Genomic DNA, 24,885 nt, shown 5'->3' on the forward strand with positions numbered 1-24,885 from the left:
CTCCTGTTTTCCTTTTGTTCCATTCTTGTTTCAGAGATGTCTGTTTCTTCCTATTCCTGAGCCTCTGGTTGGGAGAGTGTGTGTGTTGGGGGGACAGGGGGGTGTGCTTTCTGGAGCTGAGGTGGATTAAAAACTGGTGGTAACTGTAAAACACCAGCTGAACTGAATCAGTATGGTACCCACAATGTAGATGGTCCACCTGAGGATGGTTGCCAGCATAAAAAGGAGACCTGGAGAGGAAGAGAAGCACTGTGGGTTCTCCTCAATGAGTGTCATTATTTGGAGCTGTTTGTTATTTGGAACTGTTGGTTCATTAGGAGCTGTTGGCTCTCCTGGAGGAGCTTATCATGCTGGCTGCTCTATTATGAACTCAGTTGTTGTTATCAGAGGAACTCGGGACCCTGTCCCTGAGAATTACTGTGATTCACTTTGGGGGAGCTTACTTTGAACGTGGTCCTTACTTTGAACCTGGCTTTCTGGCTCTTGGAAGGGAAGATGCGTGCTGTTCAGTCTCCAGGAGAAGACTTGTCACACTGGCTTGCTGATGTGGACTCAGCTGTTCTCATTGTCAGAGGTCTCAGGACCTCTGAGAATGGCTGTAGTACTTCTCAGGGGAGTTCTGGGTCCTTATTTCGAGTGTGCAGAACCCTCATCCTACTGGCACAAATCCTTCACCCTGCTGACAGAGACTTTCTAGCTTGCACTGTTGACCTTTGGGCCTTCCTAGTGCAGATCTGTAAAACAGACTTGCGTGAGTCATTGTCACGAGCTCTAGACCTCCAGTTGGACTCGTGAGAGGCCTTGTCATGGGCTCTAGGCCTTCGGCTAAACTTTGCAGGACACTAATGTGGGATCCAGGCTCCTGACTGGATTCTCTAGGTCTTTAGTGTTGTGGACAGATTTCCTGCACTTCCTTTGTATTTGACTCCTTGGATGACCATTATAAATAACACTGCAGATTGTGTGTCCTATATTGTCTTATTCTCCTTGCAGACCCTGACTGCAGTACTTACCATGTGTAATTGGAGTGTGGCCTTTTCTGTCTCATAAACTGGTTACATTCTAAAGTTTTGTAGCTGTTTCTACATCCTGCTTTTTGTATTTAGGTTAGTCTGCTTCTCGTCACTATAAAAAAAAAATCCTTGAAATAATCAGCTTACAAAAAAAGGTTTAATTTGGCTCCCCATTTGGAGATTGTACTCCTTGGTTGGTTGGCCCTATGCTCTGGGTCTTTGATGCGACAGAACATCATAGCAGGAGCACATGGTAGAGAAGACCACTCCCTTTGTCACCAGGAGGGGCTAGAACCTCCAAATCCCCTTAGAGTAGCTCCCCAGTGACCTCAGCATCTCCTATCAGGCTCTGCCTTTTAAAGGTTCTACTCTTTCCCAACAGCAGTGTGGCGGGCATAAAGCTTTAACTAGTGGGTCATTAGAGGATGTTCAGCATCAAAATGTAGTTGTCCTTATGGACTTTGAACCTTTTCTTTCTGCCATCATTTTAGTAAGTGATAAAGGAGGTAAAAATGCATGTATTCCTTCTCTTGAGCTTAGCTAGAAAATTTTATTGAATTTTTTCTTTAATTCTTTCTTTTTTCTTTAAAAGGATTATACTGGTTGTACATCTGAAAGCTATGCAATTCATTGGAATAATGAAACTTTTTTGCATTTTAGCTGATTGTGTCATATAAAATGATAGGATGACGAAAACTCCTGGGGAAGAGTTGATCTTCAAGGAAACTAAAACTCTGGATTGTTAAAATGTCAATATGATGTTTTAAAAAATACCTTTCACTTCTAGATTGTGAGCCAGCCATGCCTTTGGTGAAGAGGAATATAGAACCCCGGCACTTGTGCCGGGGCGCTCTGCCCGAAGGGATCAGCAGCGAGCTGGAGTGTGTGACCAATGGGACTCTTTCTGCCATCATTCGCCAGCTCAGCAGTCTCAGTAAGTCATCTTTGTAGTTATTTATCTTATTCTGGTTAGTGATGACATTTTAACTTCATCTTCCTGAATGGATTTCAGCGGTTACGTGATTTCAGCTTAATAGGAAAGAACTTTTCTCCCTCTACATTTCCAAGGCTGTAGCTAACTTCTGCAGCATTCAGGGTTTGTGGTGCTTAGTGAAAATGTAATGCTGAAATTACCGAATCAGGAGTTAACAGATAAGACCATGTATGTAAATTTAAAGTAGTGTTAATTTTTTTAAAGCTTTTCAAACTGAAGGTAACTGGTAGTATTTTAAAAAAAAAAAATTCATCAATTGTTTTGTTAAAAAAACAATACAAATTATTTTCTTACAGATATAATAGATTGAAAACTAGGTAAACCTGTAATATATCTGATACATAGTAGTTGCTCAGTAACTATTTGTTGATTCACAAATAAATCATAGCATAAAGCTAAAAAGCATTAAGGTTTGCCGATTTTTTACCAACTAAAGGTTAAAATGCTGGCACTGGCTCCTGTACTGAAGTCAGCCAATGTTCTCATGGTCACACGTGCTGTTTGGAGGCAGTGGTTTGGGGTGGTGCCTTTGGGCTGCGCATGGCTCTCCTTTTCATCTGTATGTGGTAGGTCATGCCTTTTCCCCCAATGACAGGAAACCCAACCAGTACAGAATGCAAGTGCCCAAAGCAGGTCATTGGTGTGCCTGTACCTGACCATGTGGTTCAGTAGCTTTTGGAACTAACCGATCTGTGGGAATAGTTGGGAGAAATTTATAGCGAATCAAGCTGGAGGAAGCCTGCGGTGCTGGGAGCAGAGCAGGATACGTGATTCTGCTTGGGGCTCGCAGTGCTGACAGGAGTGTGAGAGTAAGACCTGGGCTCCTGGGTTTCGGGTGGGAACGAAGACTGAATCAAGGCCGTGGTGTTGAATTCTAGGGAAACATTCTGTGTGTGCTTTCCTGGGTCCTAAGACTGTGTGTGAGGCTGGATTTAAAGGAGGCAGACTCATTGCTGTGGCAAAGGAAATGTCAAGTCAGTTCAGTGCTCAGGTGTGGCAAGGCTGCTTTTAGCCGTATTTATGTTGAGAATGGGAGCAAAGAGCAGAGCAAGAAGATTTGAAATGCATGCATTTTAGCCCCTAAAAGAAACATGTAAAGTTGGGACCAAGGGAGGTGTAGGTGTTGAAGAGATTAGTATCATTAAAAAGAATCTCAGTACTTCACATCAGGACAAGAAATAAAAGGCCACATGGAGCTCTTGGAATCAGCACAGCCCCACTGATTGCAAGCTCAAGGGTGTAAATGTAAGAAGAGACATACCCGAGTCCTCTGCTGTAGAAGGCCCCCTGAAATTTATGTCACTGTGCTCAGCTGTCCAGGCCCTATAGCCGGCGTCCACTGGGGCCTGGTCACTGCTCTCATTGGTGGCAGACTTCGCATCGTCCACCTGATGCTGTTGTTCTCTGCATACAGATTACAAGAGCTATAGAGTCGTGGCAGCTTCGGCCCAGGTTCACAGAGAGGCCTGGAGGCCAGGTAATGTGCCTCTGAGGGACGTGAAAGCTGTGGGAATAAAAGCTGTGGCACAGTGGAGACCCCAGGAAGTGGGCGATATCAGAAATGTGAGAGCCTATGCTGCAGAAAGGTGTAGGTGGAAGTGGAGCCAGCCTGTAACAGAGAAGCCATGTGTGGAGATTAGAGAAGATGGCGGCTTGCTAGGTCGCTAGGTAGAGAGCCTCTCTGGAAAAACAGCTCAGACGCTGGAATTTGACAACATGGAGAGGGCCAGATGAATGGAGAGGGACTCTCATGAACCCAGGAGGAAACTGAAGTGAAAAGAAAAATAGGAAGAGGAAAGAAAAACACAAGTGGAGGGCTGGAGCCCTGCACACTCCCTGAGACCAGTTAGCATGCTGAAGCCATGGCTGCCGATAACAGGAGTTGGTGAGTCCAGGCCCTTGGCAGGAGGATGCAGCACAGCGTGGAGTGGAGCCAAGGTGGAGAACTACATTGATTCCTGGTGAGTGCTGGAGATTGGGTCCCATGGGGGGTGTCACTGGCTGGAGGACATCTTGGAGTGGGGCAGAGCCTGGCACTGCAGTGGCATCAGTCAGCCGTTCCTGGTCCAGTCAGGAGTGGTGGGATCAGCCTGGGCTGAGCCACACCCCTGGCCGGGACCCAGTAGCCAGGGACGAAAATGTCCCGACTCTGTCATGTCCACCACAGCCTAAGTTGCTGAAGGCACTTGCGGGTTGACTGGCTTAGAGTCTAGAGGTTAGCCTGCATTGTCCCTGTGTGCATCTCAGATAACAGCAAATTGGAGAGGGCAGCAAAACCCCAGCCAGCACACTTCAGAAAGACCATAGGCAATACAGAGAGAGCCAGGGACCTCCACAACACATCTGTCTGAAAGACACCAGAAACATGACAAGAGATAGAAGTAAAAAAAAAACCTCCAGCCACTGACCCTGGGAAAATAAGCCCAGGAGAGGTAAAAACAGAAGAGAGCCAGTGCAGCAATCATGCAATATTAGCCACAACATCAGCAGATATAAAGAAATACCTTCGTGACCTCAAGGATGAACTTAAAACTGAAATTCTAATCCAAGTGAGGCAAAATATAAGAAGATTGATTAAAAGCCGGGCGCCTGTAATCCTGGCACTCGGGAGGCTGAAGTGGGAGGATCGTTGGGAGTTTGAGACCAGCCTGGGCTACAAAGTGAGCTCAAGGCCAGCCTGAACTGCATAGCAAGACCCCATCTCAAAAAAAAAAAAAAAAGATTAATTAAAGAAATGCTGAGCCCTTCCCAAGAAAACACAGATGGAAGAACGGAAGAACCAAGAAATGGAAGAGAAACCTTTGATGATGAATATAAACAAAACCTAGAATACATGAAACAGATCCAAAAGAGATTATCAGGAAACTAAAAACTCCATTGAAAGTTGGCAAAATGCCTTGACAGAAACTAAAGTTAGCCTTGTGAAACTTGAAGAGAGATTTATAATGTGTGATTGTGAAAGAAAAAATAATGAGGAACCAGGAAGAAACAATTCAAAGGCTAGAAGATGAAAAGAGGATTTATAACTTAAGAATAAAAAACCTGAGCGAAGAAGCAGGAGTAACCACACATGAATTACAAAGACTATTCACAGAAATAATTAAGGAAAACTTCCCAAGCATAGGAAAAAGAAATGATATCCAGATAAATGAGGCTTACAGAACCCCAGCCACCTACAACCAAAACAGAACTACACTCAGACATATGATAATCAGGATCCCAGAAATCCACTACAAGAACAGAATATTAAAAGCAGCCAGAGAAAAGAAGCAAAGTACCTACAATGGAAAAATTATCAAAATAATGACAGAATTATCAACACAAACTCTCAAATCCTGAAGAGCCTGGTGGGAAATAGTCCAAGCCCTGAAAGAAAATAACCTCCAACCCAGATTGATATATCCAGAAAAATTCTCTCTCAAAATTAATGGAGAAATAAGATATTTCCAAGACAAGGAGGAACTGTGGGAGTTCATGGCCACCAATCCAACCCTACAAAAAATACTCATGGACATTCCATAGAGAGAGAGAAAAAAAAATACCAGGATTCCAGCAACAGTGGCAGAGAGGCCTCAATGAACAGGGCAGACAGTGGAATGAAGTATTAAAGTGGACAAATAAGAGCGGAAAAGTAGAATAGCAGAGATGAGGCAGAGAAGGTGGGCTATAATTTTTAACATAGGTAGATACACTAACAAGAAGAAACACAGGCAGAGTAGGTTAGGAGGCAGGAACCATCGAGATGCTCTGAATAGGAAATATGCTCAACCTGAAAGAGGGTTAATAAACTGAAAGACAAAGATGAGAAAACGATGCTCTATGTGACAGGGAACCAGAGAGAAATAGGGAAAACTCATCCAGTAACTGCAGATGGATTGGAAAGTTATGACACTTTTGTGCAGTGTAGAACTACACAGCACAGGAAGGAGGGAAAACCTTGTGGCTTTAGTAAGTAAAGGAGTACAGCTCATGATCAAGCTCAGGAGTAAAAAGGTTCAGCAACACTCAGATAACGGGTTGACTCCCTAATCTAAAAGCTAAAGGAGCTAGAGAGCCCCAAAATATACAAAACATCCTGAGAAGGGGAAAGGTGAGAAATTGCCTAAAAAAGGAAGGCAGAGGACATTGTTAGTAGTGTATCAGGATTTAAAAGTCACAGTAGTCTTACCGCTCTGTTTAGTTTGATTTTATTTTGTTTCTGTCTGTCTACTCATTAGATTTGAGAGCACAGACAGCTATCCCAAAAATAGCAGGTTATACCACGTTAACTATCCTTAATTTCCTATTAACTTAAACTGAAAACCCAGTATTACTTATATTGTCTTACTATGACTGATCTTTTTTGAAGCTGCCCATGTTAGACCGCTGTTTTGCCTTGACTGTTTTTACTTGAATTTGGTATGCTTGATAGTATCAAGTCTTAAGAGTAGAGGCAGCTACTCTGAAGATGACAAGATGTAAAAGATACCCATTCCAATAGGACTGCTTTCAAAGTCCTACAATGTCTCCAAAGTTGTGTTTTTATTAAAATAGCTATGTAATGCTATGTTCAATTATATTATCTCTGATGATGTAGACAATTCTATTGAAAATAAGAGAAAGCATAGTAACTACTGTAGATCACCTAATATTGTGGTCTTATGTGTCTTTTTCATTTCATGTTTTTCTAGGAATTTGTTTTGTTGTCTTACTATGATCTGTTTTTCCCTATAATATAGAAAGGATAGATATGTATGTAGAGATTCACACATGGGGAGAATTTCTAAACTGTTTACAGGAACAGATTATATAATGCACGATGTAATGAACAAATACTCTGAAGAAGAAGAGACACTAAGAAACCCAATGTTAATTCTGTAGCATTATGATATAAAATCTAATAATACTATTATTCACTGTTCAGAGTGATATTAGTCTAGTCTCTTATGTTCAATTTCAGCATACGTAGAGATAAGGACAGTTACTATGAAGAGAATGAGAGACATTATAGCAGTCATTATTGACTTCCCCAATGTCAGGTCTTGAAGACCTAAAAAGCCTTCATCATCCTGTAATGATTTGATTAGTTCTATAATGTTCAGTATGTATTCAATGTGTGTGAAGATAGGGACAGCTATTTGGAAGAAAACTAGAGACAATAAGATAGACAGTGAAGATCTCCAGTGGACTTGCTTTGAAATCTGTTTTTTAAAACTTTTTCCCTTATGATCTGTTTTGTTCTGTTTTGTTTTGTTTAATCTTACCCTCCTTAAAATAAAAAATTAAAAAAAAAAAAAAAGAGAGAGAGAGAAGCTATGTGGGTTACAACCAGTGAGACCCATAAGGTTGGGCTGCCCAAACCCTCTAGAACTCACATTTTACCTCCGGGCGCCCTCAGTGTCACATGGGGTCCTACAGAACTTAATGTTTGCCCTGCTGGGTTTCGGTGTTGCTTTGCTCAGTTTTTTTCCTACATCCTTATTCTCCCCTTTTGGAATGGAAGCATTTACCATGTGCTGTTGTATCTGTCATAGGATTAATTAGTTGGGCTTTAGACTTTGGACTTGGGGCAGTCCGGAACTGTGGAGACTTTGGGGAAAGAATTATTGTACTTCTGGAGTATAGTAGGTACAGTTCTGACCTTGTTAATGTATTTATTTGAAGATTAAGTTTGGTTTAAGATGCGACTAGGTATCAAGTTGACAAGGGTTCAGTTTGTGCCGGTTAATCTTAATTGTCAATTTATGTGGTTTGGGAGACTCCTGGACACATAAGTAGATCAGGAGGATGCCAGTACTCATCACTGGACTAACACGGTGATTTCCATGGCTGAATGTGCAGTTAGGAGGGCAGGGCCCCTTGAGGGAGGTGGTCACTAGTCACTTCCCTGGTGCTCCGGCTCGGCCGCCATAAAGTGAACACCAAGCCAGCAGTGGCCTGAAGCCTCTGAAACGTACATGAGCACATTGTTACCACTTCCTCCTTTAAGTTGTGTATGTTCATTTTGTCTCAATAGCAAGAAAGCTGACCAATACAACAGATTAACTAATTGTTACACACACCTTCTATCTGTGTGCTTATATTGATGGCACGTACAAGCATAACAAAGACTTTGTTATTCTAATTTTGAATGTTACTATTAAATACCCAAGGAATATTCTATGTACATGCAAATGCATTTTCCTTCCAAGCTTTTTGAAGTTGCACTATTTTTGCCTAACTTTGAGCATTTACCAGTGTGTCGTGATCCTGTTTTCTCGCTTCTTCCCACTCCTTTTCTGTTTAGTTTAGGTGGCATTTCTGGTGACAGGTTTTCACACTTAAATTTTTCTGAAACTCTTAATAACTAGAAAATCCTCCATGAAATTGCACATGCCAGTAGCCTCAAGCATGCAAAGATTTTTTTTTAGAAACTCATATACATTCACATATTTTGAAGAAGAAACACTGTAGGTGACTACTTCTTTAAGATAATTTTGTTGCATTGTTACTAATATATTTTAATAGATCTATAATCATTGGCTAAGGAGAAAGTAAATTGAAAATTACTTAAAATATATTTTAAAACATTTCTTCTGGAATTTAAGCTAATTATACCTGATTCTTGATACTACTTATTAATAAAATATTTAAATTCATTTAATTACAGGAAGGGGGAAGGTTCCTTATAAATTACTAATGGATAAAAATGTATTTTTATACTTTAGAAGGAATGCTTTAGTCTCTTGTTTTTGTGACTTGTTTTGTGACTGTTTTGCAAGTGATGAAAACCAACATAAAACTTAAAAATTTTAATCATCAATCTGTATCTCACACTGTAATGTTCAGCAAATAGCTGTATTATTTGTGGTCATGAGGTTGCTTGGTCGTAATCGCTTGTGAGTAGTCTGCTGCCCAGGGTGTTTTGTTGCATATGGCCCTTCTAGTGAGCAGAATATAGTTCTCCAGATGTGTCCATGCCTTTCCGCTGGGAACCTGTAGATACGCTCTGGTACCTGCAAGAGGGACGTATGTTAAGCACTTGACTTTAAGAGGAAGAGATTGCCCTGGATTATCTGATTGGGTCCCATGTGATCACAGAAGTCCTTTAAATATGTCAGAGGGAGGTCGAAGGTGGCCACCCTCCTTCTGCCCCCCACAATCACAAACACAGCTCTGCCAGTATCTTGATTTTTATGTAGTGAACTATATTTCAGGCTTTAGATCTCCAGAACCATAAAATAAGTTTTGCTGTTTTAAGTACAGTACTGTGTTTGTGTTAATTTGATACAGAAGCAATAGGTAACTCATATACCACTCTGTCATGTGCTGTGTTGGGCACCACATAGTTATCTGCAGCCTCAGGATTAGGCCTGCACAGGGCATCTGCCTGTAGGACACTGAGCCCTAGTTGGACTCCCTCAGTGGCTGTCACACCTGCCTTTGTGTCAGAATCACTTGAGCATTAAGATAAGATGCTGGGATTCACTTCAGAGGTGGTGATTGGAGTGTGCATCAGAGATGTCACCCATGAAATGAGACACTTGTGTGCCTAGATAGAACAGGCGATCTGGTCATTCAGATCTTTTCAGGGCATTTAAATTAAAACCCACAAGGAATTTGCTAGCTCATTATGGGACTCACTGTTAGCCAGACAAACCATGAACACCACTCATAAGCCCAAGTTGGGAAGAGGATTGAAGCTAAGAGAAAGCATAGCAGCATAGTTACAAACTAGGGCACAGACATGAAGTTACTATGGCCTGGTACAAGATAACACTAGTAGTAATAAATGATATCTGCATGGGTAAGTCTTTAGTTTTGTGGATTTCTCATAGGTATTAATAATTAAAGGAGGTGAGGAAAGTTATAGACAATATTTTTGTGGTCTAAATTTGTTAGGAAGAATAGGAATTTAAACAACACTTTTGTAACATTCATATTTCATAATCACTTAGATATTAGGAATGCAAGAATCTGTCATAGTATAAGTTTTTTTTTTAATATTCATGCCTGTGATAAAGTCAGACAGTGCTGTTTCCATTTGTGGGATACCTGGCTGTTATCCTGTCATTCTATGGAGGCTGGCCCATCCTAGCCTGCTCCACTTCCCTACCTACCCTCCCACATGCCCAGGACATTCCGCTCCTACAAAAGAGACTCATTTTCAAGTGTGAATTAGAAAGAGTGATGCAGTTACCTGGAATTCCTGCAAGTGATACAGAGAGAGGTGGAGACTTTGCCTGCATCTGCCATCGTGGTGAGGAGAGGGCTTTTTAGTGGATCCTTAACGATTTGTCTTGATGCTGGATTGGTCATACCTGTGAGGGCAGAGACGTGCCCCAGACACTGCATCTGGTGACCCAGTGTAACATACTTTGGTAGCTGTAGAAAGGCAAAGCAAACCAGGACTCCAGAAGGAATTTTCTAGACTTTTCTAAAAAGAACATCTAACTGTTGAGGCCCTCATTCATGATGTCATTCTGATTCTCATCACGTTTATGACGACAGTTTTAGCGTCATAAGAATTTAAGTGAGTTTTTCAAAGCAAGAAAAGAATGTGATCTCAGATACTGAGCAGACCTCTAAAATCCCTGTAACTGCACTTTTGACCACTCTGTGGGTTTTCACCTTTTGTCAGGCTCTTGTTACATTCAAATCAGACACAAGACTTCAAGGGCCAGTAATTTTGCCAGAATTAGGTCTTTAACAGGCTTTTGAGGAAGCTGAAATCTTTTCAACAAGAATATACAGATTGTTGGTGTGGAATATAGGAACATTTGTAGAAATGAATGAGCAAATTTGTTAACTTGATCAGTTTTATAGTTTAAGGCAGTGGATCACAGGTTTTCAGAGCTTTATGCAATAAAATAAAAATCAGTCTTTATGTTCAGGGTTTTTTTTTTTTTTTTTTTTTTTAGTATTACCAACTTGTAATATGATCAAGGGAATGGCAGTGAGTAGGAAACCAATTGCTCTAAGAGTTTTAGTTAATAGTGTGTCACTTGGTTTATGACTAGGGAGTATCACTTTTTCATATGACAAATTGGTACCTCAACATTAAATTGAGATTGCTTTTTCATCATTTTTCTTTTATTAATAATCTGTGTGCTCTTGTTACTGTTAGCTGTTTGCTCAATTAAAATTATAGCTTCTTGCAGTCAAACTTAGATATTGTAATGTTATTTTAGTACAGTTTGCTTAAAAAGAAGATGGGAGCATAGGATATTTGTACCAAGGATGACACAGAGTGTTTTTTAAATACTTCATAGTTTGGTTTTTACTTTTTTTGTTCTTGGGACAATAGCTGTTTTCCTGCTTCTCTTAGCAGTTGTCCTGGGTTATCACAAAGAAAGTTGCTGGAAATTTAGTACCCCTCACACACAATGCTTCAGGTTGTAGTTGATGGTACTAATAAGGTGATACAAAAATTTTAATACAAAAATACACGAAGGAAAAAATTATAAAATTCTATTTATCAGAGAAAATTACTGAAAATGCTTTATGTATTTATAAAAGCATCTCATTATACAAACGCTTTTGTAGCTGATACTAATTTTAAACATTTTTGTTGATTCTTCTGAGACTTTTCTTGAGACATTTTTAATAACTGGAGATTTTCATATTGTTATACCATGATTACGGAACCATTATATTACTTTTCGACAGATAAGTTGTTTCTTTTTGATGGAGGCACATAAATTCTTGCACAAAATCATTATCTACATGATTGGTGCTTCTGGCAACTTTTCAAAGACTTGAAAGAATCATCACACTTCCTCATAATGAGTAAAGATAGTTCCCAGAAGTGAGCCCAAGTTCTGACTCTTCACTTTAAATGTATACTGTATTTTTAAAAAATATTTTTCCATTAATTTTCACATTTGGCATAATTATGTAAATGATAAAAGAAGTCTTTTTTTCTTAGGGATTAAAAAAAGTGATGATTATGTGTAATACTCCTCAAGATACACGTTATACTTCCTATCAAGTTAAATGCAAGTTTGAGGCTGGCTCAGGCAGTTTAGCTACTTAGCAAAACTGTGTCTCACAATTAAAAATAAAAAAGGACTGGGAATGTAGGCCCTGGGTTCAATCCCCAGTACTCCTGCAGTGGGGAGAGAGAGAAGGTGGGGAAGGGAAGCCCAAATCTGAACGAATTGAAAACCTTGTCGCCCATGTGGCTTGCCTTATAAAGGAATAAAATATATCCAAAGAGTAAATATGGGGGAAATATAAATGTCATTACATTATGTTTGTTACTTGTGTAAGACTGCTGACTGTTTATTACTGAAAATTGATTGTGGGCTGATAACTGTTGTTTTAGATGTCCTCCCAAAGCCTCGTGGGGTCATAGGGGGCTTTTTCAGCAGTGCCTGGAGCTCTAGTGGGTGGTGCAGGGGCTGCTTCTAGGGTTGGGGATGTGAGTGTTAGCTGCTTTGAGTAGCCTGGTTAAGGTGTGAGCAGCAGAGAGATGCTGTTAAGATCGCTTGCTTGTTTGCTTGCTTTTGCGGTCTTCTGCTGACTGTGAGTGGTGAACTGCCTGCCTTGGAACCAAGTATGAACTGCAGCCTCTACAGATTCTGAGCCAAGTAAATCTTTAACTTAATCCTTTAACTCTGGGTGTTGGGTATTTTGTCTCAGCAATGAGAAAAATAAGACAGTAACCTATGTGAGCAAGGGTTGTATGCATAGAAAGGGGAGGGGAGTAAACAGTCACAGTAGTTTATTTAACACTGTTTTAAAAATGCTGTATTGTTTGAGGTAGATTGTGATGAGTTAAGGATGCATGTGATATTAATAACCATGAAGAACACCACAAAGAAGAAATAAAATGAAATCTTAAAATAAGTTTTGGATTCACCTAACAGAAGGCAGGAAGGGAGGAACAAGAAACAAAGAAGTGAAAAACAAAATACTGAGGTGACACAATTAAACCCAGACATATCAATAATTTCTGTTATTGTTCCTGTACCATATGCTGTGCTAGTTTTCATTTTAAATTATCTTATTGGTACATTTTAGAAATACATAATGATTACATTCATCATGGGGAGTTTATACCTGTACATAGAATTACTGCTTCTTTTCTATCTCCTTTTTCCCCCACTCTCTTCCACTCCCTTCAGCTCCTCTTTCCTTTCTCATTTATAAAAGCATTTCCATTTTTTCTTTCTTTTCTTCTCCTTCTCCCTTCTTTTCCCTTTTTCTTGCCCCTCCCTTTTTGAACATTTTCTTCCTATTTCCCAATATCTGTTATGCATCTTGGTCCTTATTTATACTTTTGGTCTTTCACACCAGAAAAACAATATTTGGTATTTAAACATGTGTGTCCAATTCTTTTCACTTAGGAGTATGGTCTCAGGTACGTCCGTTTAGCTAGTAATGTCTTCCTTCATAATGTCAGAGTAGTAGTCCATAGTATAAAAAACCCTGTATCTTCTTTAGTTCATCAGTTCATCTGTTCATCCGATGTTGGGCATCTGAGCTGTTTCCAAATGCAGCAGTTACAGATTATGTCACCATAAACAAGGGCATGCATATATCACTGTGACAGTGATGCTTTTGGTTTTTTTTTTCTCGAGGTGCCAAAGTACCTCTGTCACGTGAAAGCTGTAGCTTTAGTTTTTGAAGAGTTCCTCTCTGATTTCCACAGTGGGTGCACCAGTCTACTTTCCTGACAACAATTAGGGCTCCTTTTGCTCCACAGCCCTATCAGCGCTTGTTATTGGTTGATTTCCTGATAATAGCCGTTCCTTCTGGGGTGATGGAACCTCAGCATCATTTTAATTTGTATCTTTCAGATGGCCAGTGATTTTGAATTTATGCCTATTTGCTTTTTCTGCTGCTTCAGTTGAGAAATGTCTTTTTGTTTCAGGTCCTGATTTTTGGATTGGGCCTTTTAATTTGGGGGGGGGTCTGACTTTTTGAATTCTTTATATATTCCAGATATTAGCCCTTTGTCTGAGGAGCAGCTGACAAAAATTTCTTCCACGCTGTGGATCGTCTCTTCACTCTGTTGGTGGTTTCTCTTGCTGTGCAAAAGCTTTTTAATAAGACGAGATCCAGTTGTTGACTCTCCGTGATAGTTTCTGTATGCTCAGTTTTGTTGATAGTCTTTGCCTACACTAGCATCTTCAAGAGTGTGTTCTTGTCTGTCTTCCAGTAGAGTTAGTGTTTCTGTTTGAATATTTAGATGTTTGATCTATTTTGATTTTAGTTTAGTGCATGGTAAAAGTTATGGGTCTGGTTTTAATCTTCAGCACATGGAAAGCCCGTTTTTCCAGCACTGTTTCTTAGAGAGGCTGTCCTTTTTTCTGTGAGGTGTTGGGCTCCTTTGTCAAAGACAAGGTGGCTGAGAGTGTTTGGAGTTGTGTCTGCATCTTCTAATCTGGTGCATTGATCCTTGAGTCTGGTTTTTGTTTTTTTGAGACAAGGTCTCTCTATGTAGTTCAGGCTGGCCCTGAACTCAATTTGTGTCCCAGGCTGGTCTCTAACAGGCAACAGATTCTCCTGGCTCTGGCTCAGCCTCCTGAGTGCTAGGATTCCAGGTGTGAGCCACCACGCCCAGCTCTTTAAGTCTATTTTTGTTGTTGTAATTTTTTTGTGTGTTTGCCAGGACCTAGGGGTTTTTGTTTTGTTTTAATCACCGTAACTGTGTAGTATAATTTCAGATCAGGGATTATGATGACCCCCTGCTTTGCCTTTGTTGCCCAGAATTGCTTTTGCTATTCTAGGTCTCTTCTGGTTTGACATGAATTTTTGGGTTGTTTTGTCAAATTCTGTGAGAAATGCTGTTGATATTTTCATCATGATTGTATTAAAACTGTGTAACTGTTTTGAGAGTATGGTGGTTTTCACTCTGTTGATTCTTCCCCCCCAAAAGCAAAGGGTACCTTTCCATTTTCTGGTATTCCATGCAGCCTCCTTTTTATGGAGCGCTGTAGTCTTCAATGTAAAGGTCTTTAACTTCCTTTGCTAGATTGATTTCTAGGTATTTCATTTTTTGGATCTTATTGTGAAAAGTATTGTTTCCCTGTTTTCTCTCCAGTGAGTTTGTTGTTTGTGTGCAAGAATGCTGTTAATTTTTGAGTGTTGACTTTGTATCCAGCTACACTGCTGAATTTGGTTATTAAATGAAGTCTTTTGTGGCGTTTTTGGGGTCTTCTATGTAGAATATCGTATCATTCGCAAACAATGATGATTTAATTTTTTCCTTTCCTATCTTTATTCCTCTTCTCTAATTGCTCTGGCTAATGTTTCCAGAACTATTATTGAATATGAATGGTGATAGTGGAGATCCTTGTCTTGATCTTGCTTTTTAGATTGAAAGTTTTGTCAGTTAGTATGATGTTGGCTGTTGATTTGTCATAGATAGCTTTTATAAGGTTGAGATAAAGACCTGTTTCAGTGTTTTGTAGGGTTTTATCAGGAATGGATATTAGAGTTTGTCAAATGCTTTTTTGTATCTATTGAGATTATCATACAGTTTTTGTCCTTGACTCTCTTAATGTGGTATATTATATTTATTGATTTATTATGTTGAACCATCCTTGCATCTTTGGGTGGAATCCTATTTTGGTCATAGTGTATAGTCTCCTTGATGATTTGCTGCTTTCTGTTTGCCAGTATCTGACTTGTGATTTTTGTGTCTGTGTTTTTCAGGGATATTGGCCTATAGTTCTCTTTTTCAGTTGGATCTGTCTCTGGTTTTGTTATCAAGGTAATGCTTGCTTCCAGGAATGAATTTGGGAGTGTTGCTTCTCTTTTGATTTCATTTAAACATTTGAGAAGTAGCAGTAATTAGGTCTTCTCTAAATTTGTTACAGAATTCAGCAGTGACTCCATCAGGACCTGGACTTTACTTTGTTTCTAGGTTATTAACTACATCTTCATTTTCATTGATTGGTATTGGTTTATTTAGAGTTTTTATATTTACTCGATTCAGTTTTGGTAATTCATATATATCTAGGGATCTATGCATTTGTTTTGTTTTCCCTCTTAGTAGAATGGAGGCGCTTGATTACTTAATTACTGATGAAATGCATTTCTGCAGGATCTGTTGTGGTTTCACTCTTGTCCTTCCTAATTGCATGGCTTTGAGTCTTTTCTTTCCTTTTTTGGATAAAGTTGGCTAAATGTAAAGTTTACTTAATCTTTCAAACAACCAACTGTTTGTTTCATTGGTTCTTTGTATTGTTTTCTTAGTCTCCATTGTATTAATTCTGCTCTGATCTTTATAGTTTCCTGCCTGGTAGGAGCTTTGGGCTTCACTTGCTCTTCTTTTTCTGTAAGCTTGAGGTTCAATATCAGGTGGTTTATTTGAGCTCGCTCTGTTTTTTTCGATATCAGAATTCACCACTATATATTTCTCTTGTAGGGCTTTCATTGGGTCCCATTAGTTCTGGTATGTTGTATCAGCATTATCATTTAATTGTATTTTGATGTTGTGGGTGGAACACTGTGGATATCTAGTAAGTTCGTTCATACACTGGTTTGGTTCAGTTCTGATATTTCTTTGTTTTTTGTCTAGTTGATCTGTCTGTACCAGTGTGTTACTGAGATCTACCCATTACAAGTGTATTAGTGCTTATTTGACTTCTCATGTGCTTCAAATACTTGTTTATATTATAGTTAGTACACTGGCATTTGGTAAACATTTGTGATTGTTATCTCTTCCTCTTCTGTTGTTCCCTTTTCAAGGATGTAGTGAACCTTCTTTGACTCTTAATCAGGGTTGGTTTGAAATCTACTTTGTCTGTAAATAGAACATCCGCTACTGGTTTTTTCCACATTCATGTCTCATGCAGTGTTGTTTTCTACACTTTGACTTTGAGCCTGTGAGTTTCTTTTGAGGTTAAATGTGTTTTTGGTATGCATGTTATTGGATCTTGTTTCTTGATCCATTCTGCCAGTGTGTTTCTTTTCTTTTGATTGGTGAACTGAAACCATTAACATCGATGGTTACAACTGATAGGTATTGAGTTATCTTTGTCATATTATTTTCCTGTTGTTCCCTTTTTTCTCCTCTTGGTTTGATTGTTTACCTTGCCTGGTGGGTTCATTCTGTTGGAGTTCATGGAATTATATTCTTTGTTATCTTTCTAGAATGTCCTTTAAGATCTCTTTGGAATGCTGGTTTGGTGGTCATACATTATGCAGAGATGTTCTTTATCATGGAAGTGTCTTTATTTATCCAGCAATTTTGAAGGATAGTTTTGTGGAGTCTTACCAATTGGGTTGAAGGTTGTTTTCTTTTAGGATTTGAAGTATTTCACTCTAAGCTCTCCTTGACCTGAGGATTTGTGTTGAGAAGTCCACTCTCCTTCTAAAGGGCTTTTCTTTATAGATGACTTGTTTCTTTTCTCTAACTGCTTCTAATATTCTGTTACAGTGTTGAATTTCAGGAACCTTGACTATTATATGGTTTGGTATAGGGTTTTTTTTTTTTTTAATCATGGCTAAATGAGTTTTCTTTCTTTCTTTTTTTTGCTAAATGAGTTTTCTATGCCTCACTTATCTGTATGTCACATTCTTTTTCCCTGCTTGGGAACTTTTCTACCATGAGTTCTGTGAATAGTTTTTTTTTTATGTTATTTCCTCTATCTCCAGTACTTGAACTTGCAGAAGCAGTGACACCTCCCTCTGATAATGGGAGGTGCTAGATGGAGCTGTCCTACAGCTGTTCTGAATTCAGTTGCTCTCTCTCCAAGATGGCTACTGGATGGTCACTCTCTCCTGGGGGGTGTCATGACCCAAATATCTCACCAGCCACTGCTGCATTCCGCTGGTGCATTTCTCCTTGGAGGTCTCTGAGGTCACCAGTAGTCACAGCTCTGCAAATTCAAGTACATTCCCCATGCAGTGAGGCCAGGCCGACTTCCTGCCCCTGTGTTCTTCTTCGTTGAGGTCTCTTTCCTCCCTGTCTTCATGGACTTCAGTTCTCGATTCAGATCCTTCCTGGGTCTTGGGGACCCACTTTCCTTCTCTTGTTCACACTGCTGTGTTCTCATGTCTGGACACCAAATCTTGAAGAGGCCCTTTCTCTGCCTTTACTCTGCTGTCTTCCTGGAAGTCCAATAACTGATTTAAATAGAAACATTTTAAGCACTTGTTTTAAAATGATAGAGATAATGGACTAAATAAAGTAGACTAAACTACAGTAAAGACCCAACTTTAAAGAAAATCATGGAGGGGCTGGGGATTTAGCTCAGCAGCATAAGTGCCTGCCTTGCAAGCACGTGGTCACGAGTTCGATCTCCGGTACCGATAAAAAAAAGAAAAGAAAAGAAAAAAAGAAAGAAAATCATGGGGAAACATAGCATGCAAAAATAAATCATAAAAAACTGGAGCAGTTGTGTTAATTTCAGATAATTATTGAGAAGATAAAGAGCATTCTTTTATGGTGACCACATCACATTCTTAAATCTCTATGTATCTAGTAAGAGGGTTCCAAAGTACAGGGATAAAAGTAAACAGAGCTAGAAGAGGCATAGATAAGCTGCAAATTATAGTTGGAGATTATAATAAGAATCCCTCAGTAATTATAAGAACATACAGATAAAAAAGTAAGAATATATAGAAAATTTGACCACTACCAATGTGACTTAACTAACCTCTGAGGACTGTTTTGGTTTACATCTAGATGTTCCCCAAAGCCTTATGCAGAGAGGTGTGGCTGATCCACTGATGAGTGTATAGCTAAATGCATTACTAGAAGGTAAGGAGTGGTCAAAGGAGACAGATCACTGAAAGGGTTTATCCCCCTCCTTGACTCCTCCTCTGTCCTCTGCTCCCTGACTGCCAGGAGGTGTGAGCAGCCACCTCCATCACGCCCCTCTCTGCCTTGCTATGCTGCCTGGGGGCTGGCCACTGAAACTTTGAGCCAAAATAAATCTCTGCTTGCAGGTACCAGGTATTTTGTCCCAGCAGTGACAAAAGTCACTAAGAAAAACATTGAACTCCTAAACTGTATAATATATATTCTTTTAATTTTTTATGAAATTCACCAAGATGGAGCATATGCTAGACCTTAAAAGGAGAAGTTTGGAAAGATTAGTATACAGATTGTGATGATGAAATAATCTTTTCAGGTAGTTAGCAAATATTGGCAAATTAAGCAATGCCTTTTTAAAAATTCCGTAAGTCAGGAAAGAATTCAGTGAAGAAAATTCGCAACTGTTATAGAGAGGTAATAAACACAAAATACCAGTGTACTGTGCTTGTGGGATTTGCTTAAAGAAGTCCTTAGAGGGAACTGTAGGGCTTTAAATGCTTATATTAACAAAGAAGAAAAGTTCAGCCTCATGAGCACATTCCTCAGGTGAGCTTTTAGTACAGCTCAATGACACTGCCATCATTTCTTAGTTAGTCTTTGTGCCTTAGAATGTCAATTTCATAATTTCTCTTTCTATTTCAGTCTTCCAAGCTCTGAGCTGATTACTCTGCTCCTTTTATCATTGGTAACAGAAAGGCAATCAGAGGAAAACTGGACTTCCTCTCCAATCAGTCAGCCATTGCACGGCCTCTGTACCAGGCCTGCCTGCCCCCTTACAGTGGGTGGAGCGTTCATGATTCTGCCGAAGCTGTCTCCTCCGCCTGCCTACTGGATCCCGATCCCGTGCACTGGTGTTCACTCTAGGACTGTTTACCTTCTGTGTTCTCTGCATCATTTTTTCTGTCCTCTGCCTGCCGTCATTCCCATCAAAGACAACGTAGAAAAAAATCTCCTGTCTCAGGCAAGATTTCTTCAAATAACTATTTATATCTCCATTGCCTCTACTTTCTTGTCTCTTATACCCATTCAGATTTTATCCTACTCACTTTTTTTTTAAATTGTGTTGTCGCTTCCTATGAAGGGACTTTCTTCACCTGGCTTCTTCACTTTGGTGTTCCTTAGACCCTTCTTCCTACCTGTTCTTTTGTTAGTTTCCCTTGATGATTTTCCGGCCTTTCCATGTTGGCCTGCTCCCGGGCGGGGTCACTAAAACTCCTCTCCCACTATTTTCATTTGATCAGGTGAGTGTATCCAGCCCGAAATACCTTCATGCTGATAGTTTTCAGATTTACACCTGCAGTTCTGACTCTCTTGGACTTGAGACTTGTGCATACACTGCCCACTTCATACCTACACTAGATTTCTACTGGGCACCTGAAACTCCACATGACTAAGTCTAAAGTAATGATTTCCCTTCACCCAGTCTCTTTTCAAATGCTTTTGGCATATCCTGTTTCCTCTCCTGTAGCAGACTTCCAATCCAGCAGCAAATGAGTTCATTCGTCTTCCAACTGTGGACCTCACTGGCAGACCCGCTTGCTCCCTTGCCCCTGTGTCCATGTCACGTTGCCTCTCGGGAGACTCCCGGCTGCCCTCCCTGCTCCTCATGTAGGCGCCCACAGGGCCGTCCCATTTCTTTCTGTGTCCCACCAGTTATGGGGCTCCAGTGACATGGACTCCTTGACGTTCCTCAGAGACCCGAAGTAGATTTCTGTCTTGGGAGAGTCTTCCTGAAGGAGCTTGGGTAGAAGCCTGTTCACTTCCCTTAGTTGATGCCACCTTCAAAGAGGCCTTCGGTGACCAACTGCATGCTCCCACTTCCTGTCACTCTCTGGTTTTCTACTGTTTTGTTTTCTTCATAGCATTTGTGACCGTCTGAAGTATCATCTACTGGCTTAATTTGTTTCCTCCTCCATGAAAGGTGCCTGGCTGACCGTGCTGTGCTCCCTGCTGTGTCTCTACGCACTGCAGCAGTTCATCCTGCTCCGGGGACTTGATGAGTATTTGCTGAGTGTTTGCACGTGTTTAATGACCAGTGTGCTATCTTAGTTGTTATAAAACGCTTAGAGTATTGTACAGCAGTGCTGAGGAAAGCACTGTAAATAACTGTGGCTGACATTGCCCTTTTTGAGTTTTGCACATTTTCTACCATGAACGCGTACAGTGGTACCTTGGTTCACGGTGCTTTTGTTCGCTGCAAAATTTGGTTTACAAACAGAAGTATTTGAAAAATTTTGTTTTTGTCTGCAAACTCTGGATGGGATGACCAGCATAACTATGGCCATCTTTTTCCAGAATCGTAGAACAAATTAAGTTCAATGAGCTGAAGTACCACTGCTTTACTTTTTTAGTAAAAATGTTAGCTTTAGATGTCTTTGATTGGACTTTGGGACCATTTTTCCTATTGTCTTCTCCTATTTTTGTTTTTGTTTAATAGCATGTATTGTTTTCATAGAGGAGAACATAAAGGTTTAAAAAGAGAAGGAGAAAAACCTTCCAATTGTATAGAGTTCACTTGCAATTAGATATTATTACGGATACTGTGTTAAGGCTCTGTTTCAGTTCTTGGAAATTTCTGATACACCAATAGATCAAAAATAGTCTCAAGAATTTCAGTAATTTCCCAGATTCCCAGACACCTACTACATTTTTTTCTGAGATATGTCCCTACCTTCTCACTTTCTCGTATATATGTATGTATAAAATTATATCTTTTTAGTCTCCTTTATCTGAAATAGTTCCACAGTTTTGAGCTTCCATGACCTCCACATTAAAAGGAACTGTTTATTTTGTGGAATGTCAGTTGGTCTGGATATTCAAATGTCTTTCTCTGATTATGTGTAGGATATGACAGCAGTGTCACGGGAGGTTTATCGGGAAGCACTGGCACTCATACCTGCCTGTGCAGGACCTGGTGGGCTGCTGCCTTCCCGCAGTTCAGTTACTGCAGGTTTCTTTACCATAAGGACTGTGGCTTGCGGGAGACACTTGGAGATTGTTAACCACGCTCTTTCCCATCCCGGTTCTGCCCTCTGCTATTCTCAGCACTGTGGATGCTTCTTCCCTGAAACCTACTGCTCTGGTAGTTGCAGAGGTGATTATTTTTTTGTTTGTTTTTTGGTACCAGAGATCTTAACTCATGACCTTGCGCTTGCCAGATAGGTGCTTATGCTGCTGAACTAAATCCCCAGCCCCAAAAGGTGATTATTTTGTCATTTCATAATTTTTCAGCAAGTTACTTGGCATTCTGCTCTGTGAATACTTTCATTGATTCACTCATTCAGTGACATGGATGATAATATTTTGTTCTACAGATTATAGTCTGTTTTCTGTCTTTATTTTGATGCACCCATTTTCCCAGATATGGCTGGGGGGTGCTATTCAGGCTGGCTTTTGTGAGTACCTTTTGACATGTCCACACCTGTCTTTGAGCACATCATGTTTTCTAGCAAACAATATATTCTAGGCTTGCTTTGTATTTTCTGCCCTTGGCCCTGGAGTCAGTCCATTGCTGCAAGGAGTCTGATTCCTTTTGGTGAAGAATTTTAAAAAGCCATAATCTTGACAAATCAAGATCTAGGTTCTAGGCTCATGTTATCACATTCACATAAGATGTTTTGATTGTTTGCAGTAAATCTTCACATTTAAATACAGCTGAAAATCCATGCACAGTTTTTATGTTTCTGCAGCTGGAGAGATATTTCTTAACCTCACATACCTGGGATTGAATTCGTATGGTACTAATAAGCCCAGAGCTGGAATCTTTGTCAGTAATGAGTGAAAAATTGTACTTCCTGCATATGGTCATTGATTCAGTTCAGGATTATTTTAGGTTAGCCACTAATGAACTTGCCATATAAAGAATAAAAGACAGACTTTCAAATCTGTTGGTTTGCAGAGTTGGAGACTATAATTGCAACACTTATTGTTCGTCAGACCGTTCCTTTCAGTCACTTGTCAGCACTCAGCAGCTGGCAAAATATTAATTATGCATCTTTAGTTTCTGTACCTCTTTATGGATCAAGAACTGCCAAGGGGAAATATGGTATCAGTTGCATCAGTCTTTTCCAAATACAGTTAAGTGTCAGTGGTAGAGGATGTGTGTTATTTAGCTTTTCTGCTTATACAGCATCCCGCAGAGTCCAGTGTGTTCTCAGCAGTGTTCACTGTGGTTTGAGACTTGCTTTAACTTCTGCAGGAGAGTGTGGGATACTTTCCCATCTTCTTAGTGGTAGGCACAGAACACTAGAAGTTAGTGTTCTGCATACTAACGGGGAAGGGACAGGAGTTTGTAAATAACTATAAAGAGGGGAGAGACTGACCGGAAGCATTTGGGGCACTTGCTCATCTGCATGGGCTTCTGACCAGAGAGGTCTGAAAGGTGCTGTAGGTATTTCCACACCCTTGCTCTTTGAAAGGGTGGTATGCAAGGTGCTCTTGCATATCCCAGTACACATCAGTCTGTTAAGGACGCTGAAAAGCTCCAAGACGTAGAAATACACTTCATCTTTTCAGGGTAGCGTTTTCCAGACTTCCTCAGGCAGGGAGTGTTTAATGGCTGTGTATTCATTAAAAAGACAACAGTGGTCTGAATGTACTGTTTTGTTCTGTTCTGTTTGATTTATTTATTTATTTAGTTAGCTAAAAAAAAAAAAAAAAATGGTGTTGTGCATGGCCTCAGCACAGCCAGGTCAGAGACTTAGCTCATACGTTCCGAGAGATCAGGGAAATTATGTCAGGATGAGAATTTGCCAGTCTTAGCGATTGAGGTAAATTTGAGGGTATGGTGGGAGCACAGAGGGGACTCCTACACCCGCCCAGTATGCATCTTGAGGGTGGAGTTTTAAGTTTACAAAGTCACAACTCAGTGCATTTTTATGCATTTGTTACAAAATCTTTTCTGAGCACCTGCTGCACTGGAGATGGATAGAGGAGAACAGAAGGAAGGAGAATGCTTGTCTGCAGGGTCATACAATTGTGACTTACTGGAGGGAGGCAGGCTTCACATAAGGTAAATACAAAGAAATAACATTTCCTCTGTAACATAAGGGTGAGGAGTGCAGAAGAGAGCGGGGAGGGGTGAGGGGAGGGGTGCCTGCATGTGTAGTGAGGAGAGGAGGGTTAACCAGGATTGCTGGGGAGACACTCCTTTCCTAGGGTGGGTGGGTGCAGCAGGATGAAGTGAGGGAGCTGTGTGAATCTCTGGGGCAGGGCGTGTCCACGCAGAAAGGACGGGAATTATAACGGTCTAGGAAGGAAGGGAACGCTTGGCATGTGGCAGATGCAGGGAGGAGGACCCTTGCATGGGGTCAGGTTGTGAGAACAGTTTTAGAAGATGAGGCCTGGGAAGGTACGCGGAGGGAACCGTGCAAGGCAGCGAGAGCTGTGACCTGGCCTTTGTTCCTATTTAAGTGGGATGGTGAGGTATGGAAGGGACCTTCAAGTGTGGAGGAGATGGCTGGGGGGCTCTTTGGCGAACAAACTGAAGGTGGACTGTGTCCAGGAGGACACCAGGAGCCCACCTCCTGCTAGGGAAATCCAGGAGAGAAGTGACTTGGGCCAGAGTGGGATTCAGGGAGTCGCGCAGACCCTTGGTCTGTTCTGCAGAGTGTGGGAGGGTAGGGCTGGCCGCAGAGCCGGTGAGGGTGGAAGGGAAGAGGGGTTAAGGATGCCTCAGGGCTGTGAGGTGACGCTTTTCAAGAGTGGGGGCAGCAAGTGTAGCAGACTCAGGAAAGGAAATGAGGAATTCTCTTGTGGTTGATGTCACTGCGTACTTGCTGTTGGAATGGCTGCTCTCTAAAGCCAGAAAATAAGCGACTGGGGAAACTTATCATGTAGGGGGAAGAGAAAGACATTGTCATTGTGTGGCGTAAAGAGGGTGGAAAAGAGTTCAGTGCAGAGTCCTGCGTTTTTATGATTTTCTTCTCAGGCTTTTAAAATGTTTACATTAAACTGTAGTAAATAGATCATATAAAATTTACTGTTTACTGTCTTAGCCGTTTCAGGCGTACAGTTCAGTAGTGATGAGTGCATTCACACTGCTGTGCAACAGGTCTCCAGAACTGTTCGTCTTGGAGGACCGAAGCTGTACCTGTTAAACGGTTCCCCATCCCATTATTCCCCATGCCTCTGACAGCCGCCAT

The 24,885-nt window shown here is 40.6% G+C and overlaps 1 protein-coding gene across 5 annotated transcripts in view; it reads left to right on the forward strand.

Annotated features, from left to right (window-relative positions):
- The window catches only part of Wasf3 (WASP family member 3), a 124,203-nt gene that overhangs the window by 76,667 nt on the left and 22,651 nt on the right, over positions 1–24,885 (forward strand). For all 5 annotated transcript variants that reach the window (XM_063232543.1, XM_063232544.1, XM_063232542.1 and 2 more), the window contains one exon: positions 1,801–1,947. In XM_063232543.1, the coding sequence (XP_063088613.1) occupies positions 1,815–1,947 (133 nt within the window). In that variant the 5' untranslated portion in view covers positions 1,801–1,814. Of the gene's footprint in view, positions 1–1,800; positions 1,948–24,885 lie in introns of those variants that run through there.

This window comes from Cavia porcellus, unplaced genomic scaffold (genome assembly GCF_034190915.1).
Source record: "Cavia porcellus strain 051 isolate PalLab524CR breed Dunkin Hartley unplaced genomic scaffold, mCavPor4.1 scaffold_21, whole genome shotgun sequence".
Taxonomy (NCBI): Eukaryota; Metazoa; Chordata; class Mammalia; order Rodentia; family Caviidae; genus Cavia; species Cavia porcellus.